Source organism: Heptranchias perlo, chromosome 11 (assembly GCF_035084215.1).
Source record: "Heptranchias perlo isolate sHepPer1 chromosome 11, sHepPer1.hap1, whole genome shotgun sequence".
NCBI lineage: Eukaryota > Metazoa > Chordata > Chondrichthyes > Hexanchiformes > Hexanchidae > Heptranchias > Heptranchias perlo.
In genome coordinates this window covers 66,766,012-66,783,196 of record NC_090335.1, presented here as the reverse complement: position 1 = coordinate 66,783,196, position 17,185 = coordinate 66,766,012, and the positions used below count along the sequence as shown (strand labels likewise).

Genomic DNA, 17,185 nt, shown 5'->3' with positions numbered 1-17,185 from the left:
TCCACCCCAGTCCATCACCGGCATCTCCACACCAAAAAATGGGAGCAGTGGTTATGATCTGAAGTTATTGAAATCAGTGTTGAGTCCGGAATGTTGTAAAGTGCCTAAACCAAAGATGAGGTTCTGTTTCTCAAACTTACGTTGAGCTTCATTGGAACGGAGTAAGAGGCCGAGGTCAGAGTGGGACAGGGAATTAAACTGGCAAGCGACCGGAAGCTCAGGATCACGCCTGCAGACAGAGCGGAGGTGTTCAGCAAAGCGATCACCCAATTTGCATTTGGTCTCCCCAATGTAAAGGGGACCACCTTGTGTGCAGCAAATACAGTATACTAAATTGAAAGAAGTACAAGTAAACCACTCCTTCACCTGGAAGGAGTGATTGGGGCCCGGGACGGTGGGAAGGGAGGAGGTGAAGGGGCATGTGTTGCATCTTCTGCGCTTGCACGGGAAGGTGCCATGGCGAGGAGAGCAGGTGTTGAAGGGTGGTGGAAGAGTGGACCAGAGTGTCGCAGAGGGAGTGGTCCCTTCGGAATGCAGAGAGGGGAGGAGAGGGGAAGATGTGTTTGGTAGTGGGATTGCCCTGGAGGTGGTGGAAATGGTGGAGGATGATACGTTGAATGTGGAAGCTGGTGGGGTAGAAACATAGAAAATAGGAGCAGGAGTAGGCCATTCGGCGCTTCTAACCTGCTCCACCATTCAATATGATCAGGGCTGATCCTCTATCTCAATAACATATTCCCGCTCTCCCCATACCCCTTGATGCCTTTTGTGTCTAGAAATCTATCTAGCTCCTTCTTAAATATATTCAGTGACTTGGCCTCCACAGCCTTTTGTGGTAGAGAATTCCACAGGTTCACCACCCTCTGAGTGAAGAAATTTCTCCTCATTTCAGTCCTAAATCTCCTACCCCGTATCCTGAGACTGTGAGCCCTCGTTCTGGACCCCTAGCCAGGGGAAACATCCTCCCTGTATCCAGTCAGTCTAGCCCTGTCAGAATTTTATATGTTTCAATGAGATCCCCTCTCATTCTTCTAAACTCAAGTGAATATAACCCGAATCGACCCAATCTTTCCTCATACGACAGTCCTGCCATCCCAGCAATCAGTCTGGTGAACCTTCGCTGCACTCCCTCTGTAGCAAGTATATCCTTTCTTGGGTAAGGAGACCAAAACTGCACACAATACTCCAGGTGTGGTCTCACGAAGGCCCTGTATAACTGCAGTAAGACATCCTTGCTCCTGTACTCAAATCCTCTTGCAATGAAGGCCAACATACCATTTCCCTTCCTAACTGCTTGCTGCACCTGCACGTTTGCTTTCAGTGACTGGTGTACAAGGACACCCAGGTCTCTTTGTACATCAGTATTTCCCAATCTATCACCATTTAAATAATGCTCTCTTTTTCCTTCCGAAGTGGATAACTTCACACTTATCCACATTATACTGCATCTGCCATGTATTTGCCCACTCACTCAACTTGTCTAAATCACCTTGAAGCCTCTTTGCATCCTCCTCACAACTCATGATCCCACCTAGTTTTGTGTCGTCATCCAAATCCATTGATATATATTGTGAATAGCTGGGGCCTAAGCACTTATCCCTGCGGTATCCCACTAGCAAAGAGAGGACATGAAAAAATCTTAGCTAGTAAGATTAAAGAAAACCCAAAGATGTTTTATCAGCACATTAAGAACAAGAGGATAGCTAAGGAAAAGATGGGACCTATCAGGGATGATAAGGGTAGCTTGTGTGTAGAAGCAGAGGATGTGGGTAGGGTTTTAAGTGAATATTTTGTCTCCATATTCACAAAGGAAAGGGATGATCTGCACGTAGTAATTAAAAAGGAGAGGCGTGAAATATTGGATAAGGTAAACATAACGAGAGAGGAAGTACTAGAGGGACTGGAATCCTTGAAAGCTGATAAGCCACCAGGGCCGGATGGATTGTTTCCTAGGCTATTAAAGGAAGCCAGGGAGAAAATAGCGGATGCTCTGAGGATCATTTTCCAATCTTCACTCGATACAGGGGAGGTACCGGAGGACTGGAAGACTGCAAACGTAGTACCATTGTTTAAAAAGGGTATGAGGGAAAGGCCGAACAATTATAGGCCAGTCAGTCTTACCTCGGTGGTGGGCAAACTATTAGAATCAATTCTGAGAAATAGGGTAAATTGTCACTTGAAAAGGCATGGTTTAATCAGGGATGGTCAGCATGGATTTGTTCAGGGAAGGTCAAGAGTTACAAATCTGATTGAATTCTTTGAGGAAGTGACCAGGAGGATTGATGAGGGTAGTGCAGTGGATGTTGTTTACATGCATTTTAGTAAGGCATTTGACAAGGTCCCACATGGCAGACTGGTCAGAAAGGTAAAAGCCCATGGGATACAGGGAAATGTGGCGAATTGGATCCAGGAAACAAAGGGTAAAAGTCGATGGATGTCTTTGCGAATGGAAATCCGTTTCCAGTGGTGTGCCACAGGGCTCAGTGTTGGGTCCCTTGCTGTTTGTGGTATATATTAATGATTTGGACTTGAATGTAGGGGACATGATTGGCAAATTTGCAGATGACACAAAAATTGGCCATGTAGCTGATAGTGAAGAAGATATCAATGGGTTGGTGGAGTGGGCGGAAAAGTGGCAAATGGAGTTCGACCCAGAGAAGTGTGAGGTAATGCACTTCGGGAGGGCAAACAGTAAAAGGGAATACGCAGTAAATGGGAATATATTGAGAGGGATAGAGGAAGTGAGAGACCTTGGAGTGCATGTGCACAGGTCCCTGAAGGTGGCAGTACAGGTAGATAAGGTTGTGAAGAAGGCATACGGAATGCTCTCCGTTATTAACTGAGGTATAGAATACAAAAGCAGGGATGTAATGTTGGAACTGTATAAAACGCTGGTAAGGCCACAGCTGGAGTATTGTGCGCAGTTCTGGTCACCACATTACAGGAAGGATTTAATTGGTCTGGAGAGAGTGCAGAGAAGATTTACAAGAATGTTGCCTGGGCTTGAAAATTGCAGCTATGAGGAGAGATTAGATAGACTAGTGTTGTTTTCCTTGGAGCAGAGGAGGCTGAGGGGAGACTTGATTGAGGTATACAAAATTATGAGGGGCCCAGATAGAGTAGACAGGAAGTACCTGTTTCCCCTAGCGGAGAGTTCAAGAACTAGAGGACATAGATTTAAACTGATTGGTGGAAGGATTAGAGGGGACATGAGGAAAAACTTTTTTACCCAGAGGGTGGTGGGTGTATGGAATTCACTGCCCAAATTGGTGGTAGAGGCAGGGACCCTCAACTCTTTTTAAAAAGTACCTGGGCCTGCACTAAAGTGCTTTAAGCTGCAGGGCTACGGACCGGGTGCTGGAAGGTGGGATTAGAATGGGCACCTTGTTGTTCGAGCTGGCGGGGACACGATGGGCCGAATGGCCCCCTTCTGTGCTGTGTCTTTGCTATGGTTTAAGTATGTTTTTTCTTACATTATACCTATTAGCATCAACGTATTAAGCAAGTCCAGTGACAATACTGGTCTATTCCGCTTGTAACTTTTTTTTAAGTGAAACTAATTGGATTAGTCGGTTCTGTAGCAAGTTTCCTCTAAAATGAATGCATGGAATAACTGGCTAATTGCTTACCAATTGCTGCTCATGTGTTGCAGTACTTAGTTGAGTCAGGTAAGTTTACCTGAATTAGCACTCAAAATATTGTGTGCATTTTTCAGCAACACTGTGTGTGTGTATATATATATATATATATATATATATACATATTATATAGCAATGGTTAAGTCAATGTCAAGGCCACAAACGGGCACTATCCAACTGCACAAATTGTTGGATATTGCCCCTTTGTGGCCATCTGAGATTTGACTTGACCATTACTATACATGGTGTCACTGAATTCACTAGGGTTACCTACATATTGATCTGGCAATGTTTAAAAACAAAATGTTTCACAATTTTTGTTGTTGCAACCAGGACAGTTAAGTATTTGCTTCAGACAGTGTCAATCTCTTGGATGAGAACCTGTACAGAAAGCTCCCACCATTTTCTCATATTATTCTCTGGATCCAAACAAAGGAGATGGTAGTAATTGTTGTAACTCCATAGCATGGGAATCAGTACTTGCCTAAATGAGGCAAGCGTCCAAAACTAGTACAAAATCTATGTTAATTCCATGGAATCCAACATCTGTTATTATCAGGGATGTCCAAACTACAGCCCATAGATCATTTCCAGCCGTTGAACCCTGAGCATTCTGGCCCACGAAGCGGGACAACTAAATTTTTATTTGCACTGGTATTTCTCAGTTGCTAGTTTCACCTTTTTGAATTTCACTGCCCTTGCGGTTTGGAAAGGGCAGTTCTTAGTGTTGTTGCCTCATTGATGATCGATCCTAAATCATAACATCTAAATACGTTTGTATGTGTAATTTGAGATGTATGCAAATTAATATTGATTTAACTTTGTGAATATTGATCTAAATTTGATGTGGTCCTCAAAACTCCATTGTGGATGTTTAGGCTGCCCATGAAGGCAAAAGGCTTGAATGCTCATGTTCTTTATACTAATTGGGTAAGAGGAGCAAAGAAGATTAATGTTTCTTTAAAATTGCATGCTTCTGATGACTTCACAGTATGCACCGGAGAAGGCACAATTGCTGCTTTGCCAATGATCTGTTTTAATTTATTGGCATTCAGAACCAACTGTTTGGGATGGAGATAGAGAATAGATGGTTTGCCTATGTAGTAGATTAACACTACAGTAAGAAAAGGCACTGGTGCTGACATCAAACTTTTTGGCCAGACATCTAGACTATATAGGGCGTGCAACTCAAAGCCCTTCAGAAATGGATTCTTGTGGTTCCCCCCCTTGGCAGGGAATGAAATGTTAAATGTATAGGCAATGTGTGCCTAATCAAGATTTTACCAATCCCGCACTCATAAGTTGCACATTAGCCCACAGTTCTTGCTGAAAATAACATGGCAAACAAGTAGTGCTTTTTAAAAACGACCAAGTAATGTTTTTAAGAAAAAACAGTATTAATTGCTAGCAGCTAATATGCAAGAAATTACAATATTCAACTGCTACTTATGACTGGAAATTGATTGAATCAATTTATTGTATTAAAGTTTAGTGGTTCCAGTCTCTCTCCTGTCGGTCCTTGTTTTGTGAGGAAGCGCTTGTAAGACCTGTGGCAGCTGGCATAGTAGAAAACTTTTCTTGCCACATAATCTTGGTTCTAGATGTGTAGCAGCACAGGTTATGGTCTTGCTTGAGATGGGCAGCTTCAAGTAGTTGCCCACTCTTGACCAACTCACATTGCTCCAGAACTTGAGGACATCTCTTACTCTTAAAGCTTGTGGCATTCTTTGAGCCATGGCAGATGATGCAGACTTTGGGGAGAATGTGAAAAGATCGAACTGCTTGGTCAAGTCCAGAATGAGCATGCAGTACCCTTGTTTGCTTCTTGTCAGGCTCTGATGAACATAAGAAATAGGAGCAGGAGTAGGCCATACGGCCTCTAGTCTGCTCCCCCATTCAGTCAGATCATGGCTGATTTTCGACCTCAACTCCACTTTCCCGCCTGATCCCCAGATCCCTTGATTCCCCTAGAGTTCCAAAAATCTATCTATTTCAGTCTTGAATATGCTCAACGACTCAGCATCCACAGCCCTCTGGGGTAGAGAATTCCAAAGATTCACAACCCTCTGAAATGGCTCTCCACTCTCTGTGCATGGACTTTTATCGGCTGCTGAAAATAGAGAGAAAGGGAAAACTCATTAAGAACACTGAATATAAAGAACAAGTTATCAAGCATTAAAATATTATATAAGCCAAAGATGTACAAATGGAAAGTGAGACTTCATTTTTAAAACTGCAAGAAATTGTAAGCTTGTTCATTCGCTTGAGTTTGTTTGACTATTGTTCAGTTTTCATAATAAAAATATCACATAAATTTAAACATTCTGCCTACCTGCAACGGATGCAGCTTCATGCTTCTCCTGGGCAACTAAACGCTGTTCCTGTTTTGATGAATTAGTGAAATACTAGTAGCATTTTTGATGGCAACCAGTGTTTTCGGGCATAGGAATGTTCCATAGATTATGATCTTGCATAAAGCACTTCACTATTTCAGCCTGATTTCCGACCAAATCTCTACACTATGTAAAAATGTTGTCCATGTTGATTCAGTGAACGGTCTGATATCTCCAACAATATTGGAGATGTTGACATAACACCTTTTAATTGAAGAATTTATCGCTACCAAATCGGCCATAATAAGGAATGCTTTTTTGAATTCTGAAGGATCACTTATAGATTCTGAAAGCTCATTCATAAACAGATCTGTTTCTAGGTTCTGCTGCTGTTTGTACCACGTAGCATGGTTTTTTTTTTGTCATGTGCTGTAACTCTCTAAAACAGCACTTCTCATTGGTTGATACGATTCTGATTTACCGAATTCATGATTTAATTAGACAAACGGGCTGGCTCGATCATTCATTTTAGTAACCTAAAACGATTTTTTCCAATGAAATGTACACGAGAATGTGCAAACCAGATACGCAGGATCAGTTGGAAGGGTAAATCTTACAATATTATCGCGATTTCAAGGGGCTTTCAAATTCTGCCACTGAGGGGACCACAAGACTAAGAGCTACGATTGGACACCCGACCATCTAGTATGTTTACTTTATTCCTCCAGTCCAATGGTCTTTTCAGATTAACTACTCTATATCCATCCATCTATGTTAAAAATTGTTGTGTCTGCAGTATTGTTGTGAGCCTCTATTGTTCCAATTGGTGTCCCATGGTTAGCATGGACGAATCAGATTGTCAGAAAATAAATTCCATCTGTTTTCAGCTTTCATTTCCTGCGGTCCCCAGTTAATACTCTACCCTGAGCTTTTTGCTGTCTCTGTCCAGCCTCTCCTCCTGGGAATTGGCTCTGCAGTTGGGGTAAGCTATGGCCACTTATGTGCTGCTTTCTATTAAGGCCTACCCTGATTGTTCTGGCTCTGCTCACTCCTTCCATCACTGTTGTTTTAGGAGCATCCAGGTTCCTCACCAGTCTTGTCTCCATGCTTGCTTCCTGCTACTTCTTCCTAGTACCCTAGCCTCCTACTAAGGCCTCTATACCTCTACTCCCTTCCCTGGCTGTGTGCTCCCTCATGCTGTCAACCCCTGCTGAATCCCCCCATATTCCTCCACTCCCCTGCGTACCTTCTCTCTGAACCCCATGCTGACAAGTCCACTTCCCCTCGGAATCTGCTGCTTCTGCACTCCCTCCCAGCCTCCGTCTTCCTGCTCCTTTCCATCTCCAGCCTCAGGGTGTACAGCCTCATCACTTCTCCAGCCCCTAATTCCCTCCCTATCCAGCATGTCCCTTTGCTCCTTTCCAGACTGAGCCTCCAGTTTTTTTCACCTATGCATGTTGCAGTAGCCCTCTATGCCAGTCAGGATGACGTCTATGGCTTCATTGTGACAGCGACAGGAAGATTGTCCAGCCTGCAATAGACGTGCATTCCATGCTCCATTCTGGTTTTTCCCCACCCCACAAACCTAGAGATAGAGGGATAACATAAAGTGTGCAAGACCCATACTTAAAGAAAAGACCGACAGGAAGTGGGACATGAGCACAGAGACATAAACAGGAAGTGCAGCAATTTTTGTTGTGGTCCATGAACAACACCAAGGGAGATAAAATAGTTGAAAACTATTAATCTTGCACGTGGATGATTCTCTAAGAAACTCACTTAGGATCTTTTTTCAGGACAGAATCCAACATTTCAATTAATTCCAGCTCAGAGTTTAATTTTCATGTCTTTTTCATGCTTTTGAGTGAAACAGATCTTCTCATGATGCTCAAAAGCAGTGCATCATGGATTGAGGACCAAATTTTCCATTAGCTCGATGGCCGTCAAATGTTTTGTATAAAGTAATCCATGAAAAATGTCTTTTTGTGTAGCTTTTTCCAGGTTTTTTTTCTGCAGAGGAGCTTTTTTAAAAATAGTGGTCACTGTTTCCACAGTTAACCCGATAAGTAAAGGTACCACCCTATAGCTGTACAGATCAGAAGGTTCCAGGTTAGGTTCCTGGTCTCTACAATGTTAGCTAGATGATATCTAGATGGTGCTGCAGCATTCGGGACCCAACAAATGGCCTCAGCATTTCTGGACTAGGGAGAGGGTAAGGGAAAATCAGCCAGAGTTTCCACTCCTTATTGCTATCCTGTGACTCCTGCTGAAGTGTATTTGTGCAGACGTTGGATGGAAACTGGATTTGGCTCAATTTTGATGTCTTCCAGAGTTGAATACTTGCTGTCCAGGTCTAAACATGAAGAAAGAGTGAAGTACTGGAGGGCTCCTGTGCAACTGTACTCCAGTAAGAGTCAATGATTACAGGAGAGGTTATTAGAACTAAGGTTAATAACCAAGTAACAAAACAACTTCTGATTAATACCCTTATAGCTTTTCATTTTTTTTCTTCCTCAGGCGGAGAGACCTCAGCATGCAAACCTTCAACCGTTCGGCTTGCACCTTCATTTTCCTTTCATGCTGCTGGCCTTCAAATGGCTACGCAGGTGCCTCATTCTCACCAGCAATACAGTGATCGTCACCAACAGACTATAAATGACCAGCAGGTGCCCGCATTATCCTACACTGACCAACTTCAGCCAGCCACAACTAATCAGGTATGGACCCCAGTTTGAGATCATGCATTGCAGATTTACTTCTGCAATGTTTTGCTAGTTTCAGAATCCATCAGATTTATTGATGAACTAATATATTTTCGAGGTCTTTGAAAATCAGGCAGAAAAAAGTACCATATGCACTGGATTTTTCAATTTGCACCTCGACATTTATAGAAACTATTAGCTCTTAAAATATTTCTAAGAGGTTCAGATTTTACTATCTCTTTTTCCTGATTTTCATAGACCTTCAGAATAATGCACCTTTTGAAAGTACAGAGAATACTTTTCCATTCTATATAGGGATCATCTGATGAAATTTAATGGGGATTTTCAATTTCAACTGTTGACTGAAAAAATGTTTGTTCTTGGATATCACCTTGAATGCACTGCCTGAAAGGGTGGTGGAAGCAGATTCAATAGGGAATTGCATATATACTCAAAGGAAAAATTTGCAGGGCACGGGGAAACAGCGGAGGAGTGGAACTAATTGGAAAGCTCTTTCAAAGAGCCGGCACAGGCACCATGGGCCGAATGGCCTCCTTCTGTAATGCAAGATTCTATGATTACAAAACAGCCAGTTTATTAATAAGTAAAGTGTGGCCAATCTTTTTATTTCACGATTATGATACATAAACTTTCTAGCATGGTTTTGTTGTTATTTATGTACAGTGACTTATGAAGGCATGCTCCTTGTAAATTATAAATATTGTCCTATTTCAGGTGATGCCTGATGTTGTCATGTTGCAGCGGCGAATGCCCCAAACTTTCCGCGACCCTATCACTGCTCCGCTGAGGAAACTCTCTGTAGATTTGATCAAAACGTACAAACACATTAATGAGGTAAAGCTCATATTTTTAAGGTGTTCTATTTTTGAACTGTATTGATAAATTTCCTGTATTTGACGGTAGACATTGAAATATCTGTCACTCATCTGAGGTAATTCTACTTGTGATTTAAACCCATCCTTAAATAACAAGTGACTTATTCTCAGAGAACTTCTAATATTCACATTTGAAGGTGCTTACTAGTTTATTAAAGAATTGATTAGATATTTTAAATTAGCAGTGCAGTACTTACCACCTTCTTCACAGTTCCAGGCTGTCCGTCTCACTCATTTGTGCAAATACAGCTAGTGGGTCAGCGATACCGATTGCATTTACCTTTGAACTGTTTGGTATTGCAAGCTTTCTTGGAGCAGTTCAGGTATTGGAAACAGGTTCTGGATCGACCCTGATTCTCACCAGCCCTTTGAAATTTGAAGAACTGTTCAGCCAGGTGATTTTGGAGGTGAGATGAGGATATGTCTCCAAGGATTGTGATGGGAGGGATCTCCTGATCTACAATTTGACTGAAATGTTTCTCTGTTGGTTAAACTATTCTAATGGGAGGTTCAGATGTTCTGGAGCAGAGCTGTTGCTTTCAGCTCAAAGAAACCAGATAATTTTTGTGCTGTTAGAGGCAGAGCCTGGAATCTGTTGTCAGTGGGGAGTTATGAAGAAAGGAAGGGAGCAATACAGAGAAATAAAGTCAATATGTGAGGCATACAGAGTGGGAGACATATATACAGAAAGAAATGGAAAAAAGGACAGATATGAAGAGAAAGAGAAACAGTCAAACACCGAATGAAGAGAGGAAACAAGGAAGGAAAGACACAGCAAAAGGGACAGAGAAAGAATGATGAGAGTTGGAGATAGAGATAAAGACAAAAAAGTTTGCTGGAGGCATACAGAAAAGGAAGAACGAGTGAAAGGTTACAGAAATACGGAGGCACATTTTATTTTTACCTTCACTTTTCTTTGAACAGAAGTTCAGCCAGTGATTATATTTATGAAGACATTATTCATTGTACATTAAGTTTATTATTTGAATGAATACCTTAGAACCCATTATTTTGGTCATTCAGAATAAAGGTAGTTTGTGTATGACTGAATTATTTTTAAAATCAAATTCAATTTATATATGGTTTCCTGTAATCTGGTCACAAACCAATGTACCATTCTAGAAAGCATAAGAATCAAAACATATTTTTTACATCTCCTGCTTCAGAAGAAAACCATTATGACTTTTTTAATGCTGTACTTGATCTTTACTGCTATGAGCCACATGTGGTTTTAAAGTGTGGCTTTGATCATTTCTTAGTGCATGGGAGTAGTAGTTCATCCCTGACTGAAAAAATGACACACATTTAAAATTTGTAAAAAAAAAATTCTATGGTTGTGTTGACTACACAAGTGACATAAAATATTAGTCTTGTGATATTATAGAAACAACCTCGGAATGTTACAATTGGTGTATAAAATTACATGAAAATAATGTCTGTGTTCTAACATAAAGAGAAGAATGTAATTTTCAGAATACAAGGGGGTAAAATGTACTTTTATGTTGGAATTGCTTAACCACTGCTTAATGATCATGACAAACACATGGGATTCAGGGTTATTAGAAATGTGCCAAGGAAATACTGTGGATAGGTGGGCTGGATGCATTGAAGCTCTTCTCCTTCCTGAAACTGTTACTATGACCTTTTCGAGAAGAATGCATCCCGGTGGCCCCACCAGTGGCCTAATTGTGTAGAGGTACCATTAGCGTAGTACTAAGCCATACGTTCAGCGCACAACGTCCAAGATTCAGTTTGTGGCCCCTTCAGTGTTAGTTGACAAAACTGGGATGCTGCCACTGCCTTAATGCATTAGTGCACTGGGGCAGCTGCAAGAATACTTTCTTCTTGAAAAGGACCTCCATAAACATTTCCCAACAGCAGCCAGAAGGCCCATGACCGGTGGTCAGTTTAAAAGGCCTCTTAGGGCGTCAGCTGTGTTCTTGCTTCCATCCTGTTTCCTGCACACAGCCCATCAACTTAAAGCGTATTTGGGGTGTCCTTGTCTGGTGCCTAAGAAGAGATGGGACCTGGAAAATCGGAAAAAATTTTTACTTGTAATATTATGTATTTTTTTTTAAACTGGGTGGTTCCAGGCAATTTCTGTTGCAACTCGGGCTTGTTCCAAACACTCTTTACTTGTGCTCACTGTAAAAGGTAGCTCCCTATAAACCAAAACTTAATCTTACATGTGGAGTGAATGGGGATGTATTGTGCCTCGGATAATAATCTTTCCTTTTGCTATGAAGCTATATTGGAAATGGTATGGGTTGCCCATTGTACATTCCTGACATCTCCAAAAAGGTGGAAAAATACCATGGTGTCATCACACGTTTTTCCACTGAAACTGCTAATTTGAATGTCATACATAATTTTTTTTACAGAAGCAAGAATAAAACAGCAGGTGACATTGCAGTACAGTACTTAACCAGTGCATTAGAATGTATTTCAGAATTCTTAGTGTCTGTTTTTCAGAGTCTTTCTGCTAATGTTTGGATGGTTGTTATACTGGGGCACTAGGCATCATAAAGTTCTGTTTTGCTGCAGTGACTTTGGTTTCGGTTTATAGGAAGCTACCTTTTACAGTGAACACATGTAAAGAGTGCTTGGAGCAAGCCGGAATTGCAACAGAAATTGCTTGGAACCACCCAGTTCAAAAAAAAAATATAGTGATAATGCAGGTAAAATTTTTCCTATTTCCCTGGCCCCATCTCTTCGTAGGTGCTGGACAGGGACAGTACATCCCAAGTGCGCTACACCTGTCGAGACCGAAGTATGCTTTAAGTTGATGGACTGTGTGCTAGGAAACGAGATGGAAGCAAGAACACAGTTGACTGCCTAAGAGGCCTTTTAAACTGACCATTGGTCATAGACTTTCTGGCTGCTGTTGCTAAATGTTTTTCAAGAAGAACATATCCATACAGCTGACCCAGTGCTCCAGTGCATTAAGGCAATGGCAGCAGCCCAGCTTTGTGACATGCAGTTCACAAAAGTGAACCAAAGATGAGCTGCTACATCAGGGCCTTATGACTAAAGAAGCCATTCATATCACGTGTTCATTTTGAGACAGTGGAATATTCCCCGATGGGGCAGCCTTACAAAAAATGTTTCTTGTCTCCTCATAGTGGCAAGTTTGCGTACACTGTCTGAGGAATCAAGTTAATTTTGTCTTGAAGTGGGTTTGTTGGCATTTAGCATTTAATATAGGCAGAGTGAGTCTCCTTTGCAACTAGAACCCATACTTCGGACAGCGTCTGTATATATTTATCCGCACATGCATAAACCCAAGAAGCCAATGGAAAACCCTCCGGAAAGCAGTTAACAGAAACCAGCTTAAATTTGTCAATATGTGATGCCTTCAGAGTTGTATATTCACAAAGCAAGGTCTGAAGCTAATAGGACAAAGGAAGACTTAACAGAAATGCCAGGCAAGATTTCCATTTTAAAAATCCTTGGTCTCTCTGTAATTTAAATTAAAAGATGTAGCAAATGTTTTATAATTTGAAATGGAACAAATCCCCATTGCTGTTATAATGATAAATCATATCAAAGGGTTCAGGTGGCATCACCATCTGAACTTTCCCTCAGTTTATAATTTCAACTGAACCTCTTACCCAATATTATTTTCTTGAAATCATTCCCACTATTCATTGTTTTCTCCAGTGGCTTGACACAAATAAATTATGTTGCATACAGTTTCTTCACAAAAGAAATTGCCAGTGTATCAGATGTGTAAGCAAATTCTACCCAGCTTGGTATGTGAGAAAACAAAGCACCTAGCCTTTTGACAAATCTAGTCATTGTTGGTTCTTCCTCATCAACAAACGCATGCTTCGAGCTCAAGTATAAAGGCTATTATTTTGTGTGTTTCAGGTGTACTATGCAAAGAAGAAAAGGCGGCACCAGCAGGGTCAAGGAGATGATTCAAGTCATAAGAAAGAAAGAAAAGTGTATAATGATGGCTATGATGATGACAACTATGACTACATTGTCAAAAATGGGGAGAAATGGATGGACCGTTATGAAATTGACTCCTTAATTGGGAAAGGGTCCTTTGGACAGGTGAGCACTGAGTGTTATAGGTGAACTAATTGCCCTTTAGATTGAGTTTTCCACAGTGAGAAAATAATTTAAATCTGAGCATGTTCAACTGACAAGATTACAAATTGCATCCACTAGGCATAGATTGGCTCCTTTTTCTCCCCAGGTATTCACCCTCTTTCTGCTAGTTGTAATATTTTGTGCTGATCTTTGACAAGACAATGAACATCAGGAGAATAATTTTCCTTTTCACCCCTCCGCCTCCTACTTAAGTTGAAACGGTGATTAGGTTCAGTTCTAAACTCGAATTGCAGTGTGTTTCTTGTTGCTCATGTGACAGCCGTGTCTTAAACGTATAGGAATGTCAATTGAAATGTTAACCAGCTGCTTTCTCAGATTACAAATTTTCTACACTATTCCTACACGTAAAAACTATTTTATTGCATCAGGCTGTTGCAATTCCCGTCTGGATAGAATTACCCAAGATAAATAAAGTAACTTAAAAACAAGGAAAAATTTCTTAGATCCTGCAGGGGATCACAGAAGATAAGACTTCCTAATGTCAATGGTCTGAGGTCCTTTCAGTTTCAAAATGATTTCAGTTCAGAGTTCTGATCTAATAGCTGAAGATGACCCTCAATTCCACTCATAGTATTGTAAATGTAAATTGCTTTGCTATCATTCTCTATTGGCATTTAACATCTTTGTCAGTTCCAGCTCGTCATAGTGACCAAATGCTTTTAGATTTAGTTACTCTTCGATGATCTGTCTGTGTTCTTACCTGCATAGATTTTGAAAAACTTGGTAGGTGCTGTCTCAGATGTGGGACATGAACTATGGCAGGAAATGGTGTATACGTTAGTGGAACTTAACCCAGGCCTGTTGCCTTCTTTCACACTCCTAGTTCAACATCCAGCATACACCCACAGACTTGAGGGGGAGAGAGAGTTGAGGCTTTCATATCTGGATCTGACTTCCCTCATATTAAACTTTTGTTGATGAATGTTCAGCATTTCTTGACAGAAAGATCTTTTTTAATTTAGTCATCAGTTTGACCAAGGTATCACCTCGTGAACACACTTCACAAAACAAGTTATTCCCAAATCTCTTAATCAGCGATTGCTTTAGTGCAAAGCATACATTGAAACTGCTAAATTCCAGCTTACAGTGCTAACGTTTAACTTTGGGGGCATAGTACAATATTTCTGTAGGATGCTCAGATCTGTTGGGTCTCTTTTTTTTCAAACTCCTAACCTGATAGCTACTGTTTTCCTCTTTACTCAATGTTATATGATGCCCATTTCTCACTGCAGATATCTTAGTATGCTGTCTCTAGTAGGACATTACAGACCGTAGCACTAGCAAACCTTCTCCAGGTTTAGCCTCAACTTCCCAAAGTAGCATTTTAGAAATGAACCCTTTTTTATACTTGGTCCAAAGTCCCCTGAGGCACAATGTTTTGATAGATGAAAGTCATGTGGATTTTGCATGTTCATTAGTATCAACTCTACTCTCTGTTTCACTGCAGAGTGTGAGACTATTGGATATTAGAAACCATTTCAAAAGATTATGTTGTCTGTTTAAAAATAATTTCCTTATTTGAGTTATAAGTTCAGAAGTTTCATCTCATTGATTGAAGGTGACTGTTTTGTGCCTCTCAAAAGCTTTTGATTACGTTTTTGGTTAAGAGGAGCTCCTTTTTCCACCATCCAGTGCTATAATAACTTCTGTGGGACTGCAGGCCCTTATTTGAACAGATGTGTTTGCAATGACAAGTCAATACTTATTTGGATATTCTCTAGATAGTAGGTATTTGGTTGGTATCCACAGATCTCCAGAATACATACTTATTTACATGTTCCATTGGAAAAAGCAAGATGATTCTTCATTTTTATAGTCAAAAAAAGTGAATTGTGGAAAAAAGCATTTTCAAAAAGAATCCACTGCAAGCCATCATTATTCAGCCTACAGATACGATATCAAATGGAATGTTAAGTACAAGACTGGGTCTTGTCAGGGAATCTGGTAACAATACCAGATTTAGTTTTGTTTCATTTAGAATTGTCTTATGTTCAGTCAGATCATTATTGTGAAGTATAACATTTTGTACAAACAAATCTCTCCAGATAGTTTGTTAACCCTTCACTCTCTTGCTTTACTTGTAGGTTGTAAAAGCGTATGACCGTGTGGAACAGGAGTGGGTAGCAATAAAGATCATAAAGAACAAGAAGGCATTCCTAAACCAGGCACAGATTGAGGTTCGGCTGCTTGAGCTGATGAACAAACATGACACTGAGATGAAGTACTATATAGGTAATGACAAACTATTTTGCTTTAAATTTACATGCAGTTATTATGTTATGTATATTGTGCCCAGTATGGATAAATGCAAGTCTAAAATGTAGTTACCTCTGCTTGATGTGTTGCTCAGTTCAGTGCTTGTAGTAATTCTGATACCAATTATAAATGCTAAGGTCATTTGAAAATTATTATTGAATTATATTTTATAATGGCTTCTACTAGACTTAGTTTCTCAGGTACTACATAACGATGTATATTTTTACTTGTCCCTGTTCCATTTAATAGTTATACTGGTCACTTTTAAAATTAGTGCCTTTTTACTTAGCTCACCTTATAAGATACTTACTTTCAACTTAATATAAAGAAATGTTACATATACAAAGAATGAGAGCAGTAAAAGCTGGTTTATCTAAATGCAGATTAAAATGGCTCAAGCTGCGGTTTCCAGTAAGTAGCTGGCTTAATTCTTTTCAAAGTTCAGATAGGGACTTCCAAAAGACGGCAGTCATGCAGTTTTCTGGAAGTTTGTCTGGCAGATTTTTTTACTTTTAACTTCACAAATAGTCAAAGACCAAATCAAATTCTAAAGACATTTTTGAACAAATATAACAAATGGTCACTGTTAATAGCTTCCCTTACAGATGTTCCTCTAAAACAATAACCTTTTTAGATTCTGGGTTACTTTTGCAAAACTGGTGTTCTAGAAACTACCCGTCATTACTTCCTTTTAATCTTGTGAATTAGTTATTTAAATATAGATATGGTTGGGCTTTGACAGTGACTGAAGAACTAACGAATCCAGGGCAGCCATTCTTGACAGTTATGTCAATCTTTTCAATTTAACTGGCTGAAACCAGCTTCAAAGACTCTTTTTTCAGCCAATCAAAAACAACTTTTTGAATGTTGCTTCCACCTAAAACATGGTAGGAGCCAGATGGAAGAAGGAAATGGGTAAGGAAAGTGCCCATTTTTGCTGAGTTTGGTTGGATTGGCAAGGATGAAAGTGAAGTTAAAGTAATTGAGATAATGAAAAAAATGACTAAAGAAATAATGGGGCAAGCAGAAGTGTTCAAAAATGTTTTTTTTAGTTTATGGCAAAATAACAATAAAGCATCTGAGCAGTTTTTATTACGATATTGTTTACTTCAAGGTCATAGTGTGAGGTGAGATTTTTTTAAAAAATGGTTGGCCTGGCAAGGAAAACAGAATTTTTACCTAAGTACCTTTTTGACGTGCAGCACTGGCTTCCTGTCAGTCTGCCTCAAATTTATGCTTTC

The 17,185-nt window shown here is 40.2% G+C and overlaps 1 protein-coding gene across 3 annotated transcripts in view; it reads left to right on the top strand.

Moving 5' to 3' along the window:
- Positions 1-17,185, top strand: part of LOC137327459 (dual specificity tyrosine-phosphorylation-regulated kinase 1A) — an 86,494-nt gene that overhangs the window by 49,236 nt on the left and 20,073 nt on the right. For all 3 annotated transcript variants that reach the window (XM_067993308.1, XM_067993306.1, XM_067993307.1), the window contains exons 3-6: positions 8,489-8,688; positions 9,409-9,528; positions 13,440-13,628; positions 15,773-15,920. In XM_067993308.1, coding sequence (XP_067849409.1) covers positions 8,489-8,688; positions 9,409-9,528; positions 13,440-13,628; positions 15,773-15,920 — 657 coding nt within the window. The remainder of the gene's footprint in view (positions 1-8,488; positions 8,689-9,408; positions 9,529-13,439; positions 13,629-15,772; positions 15,921-17,185) is intronic.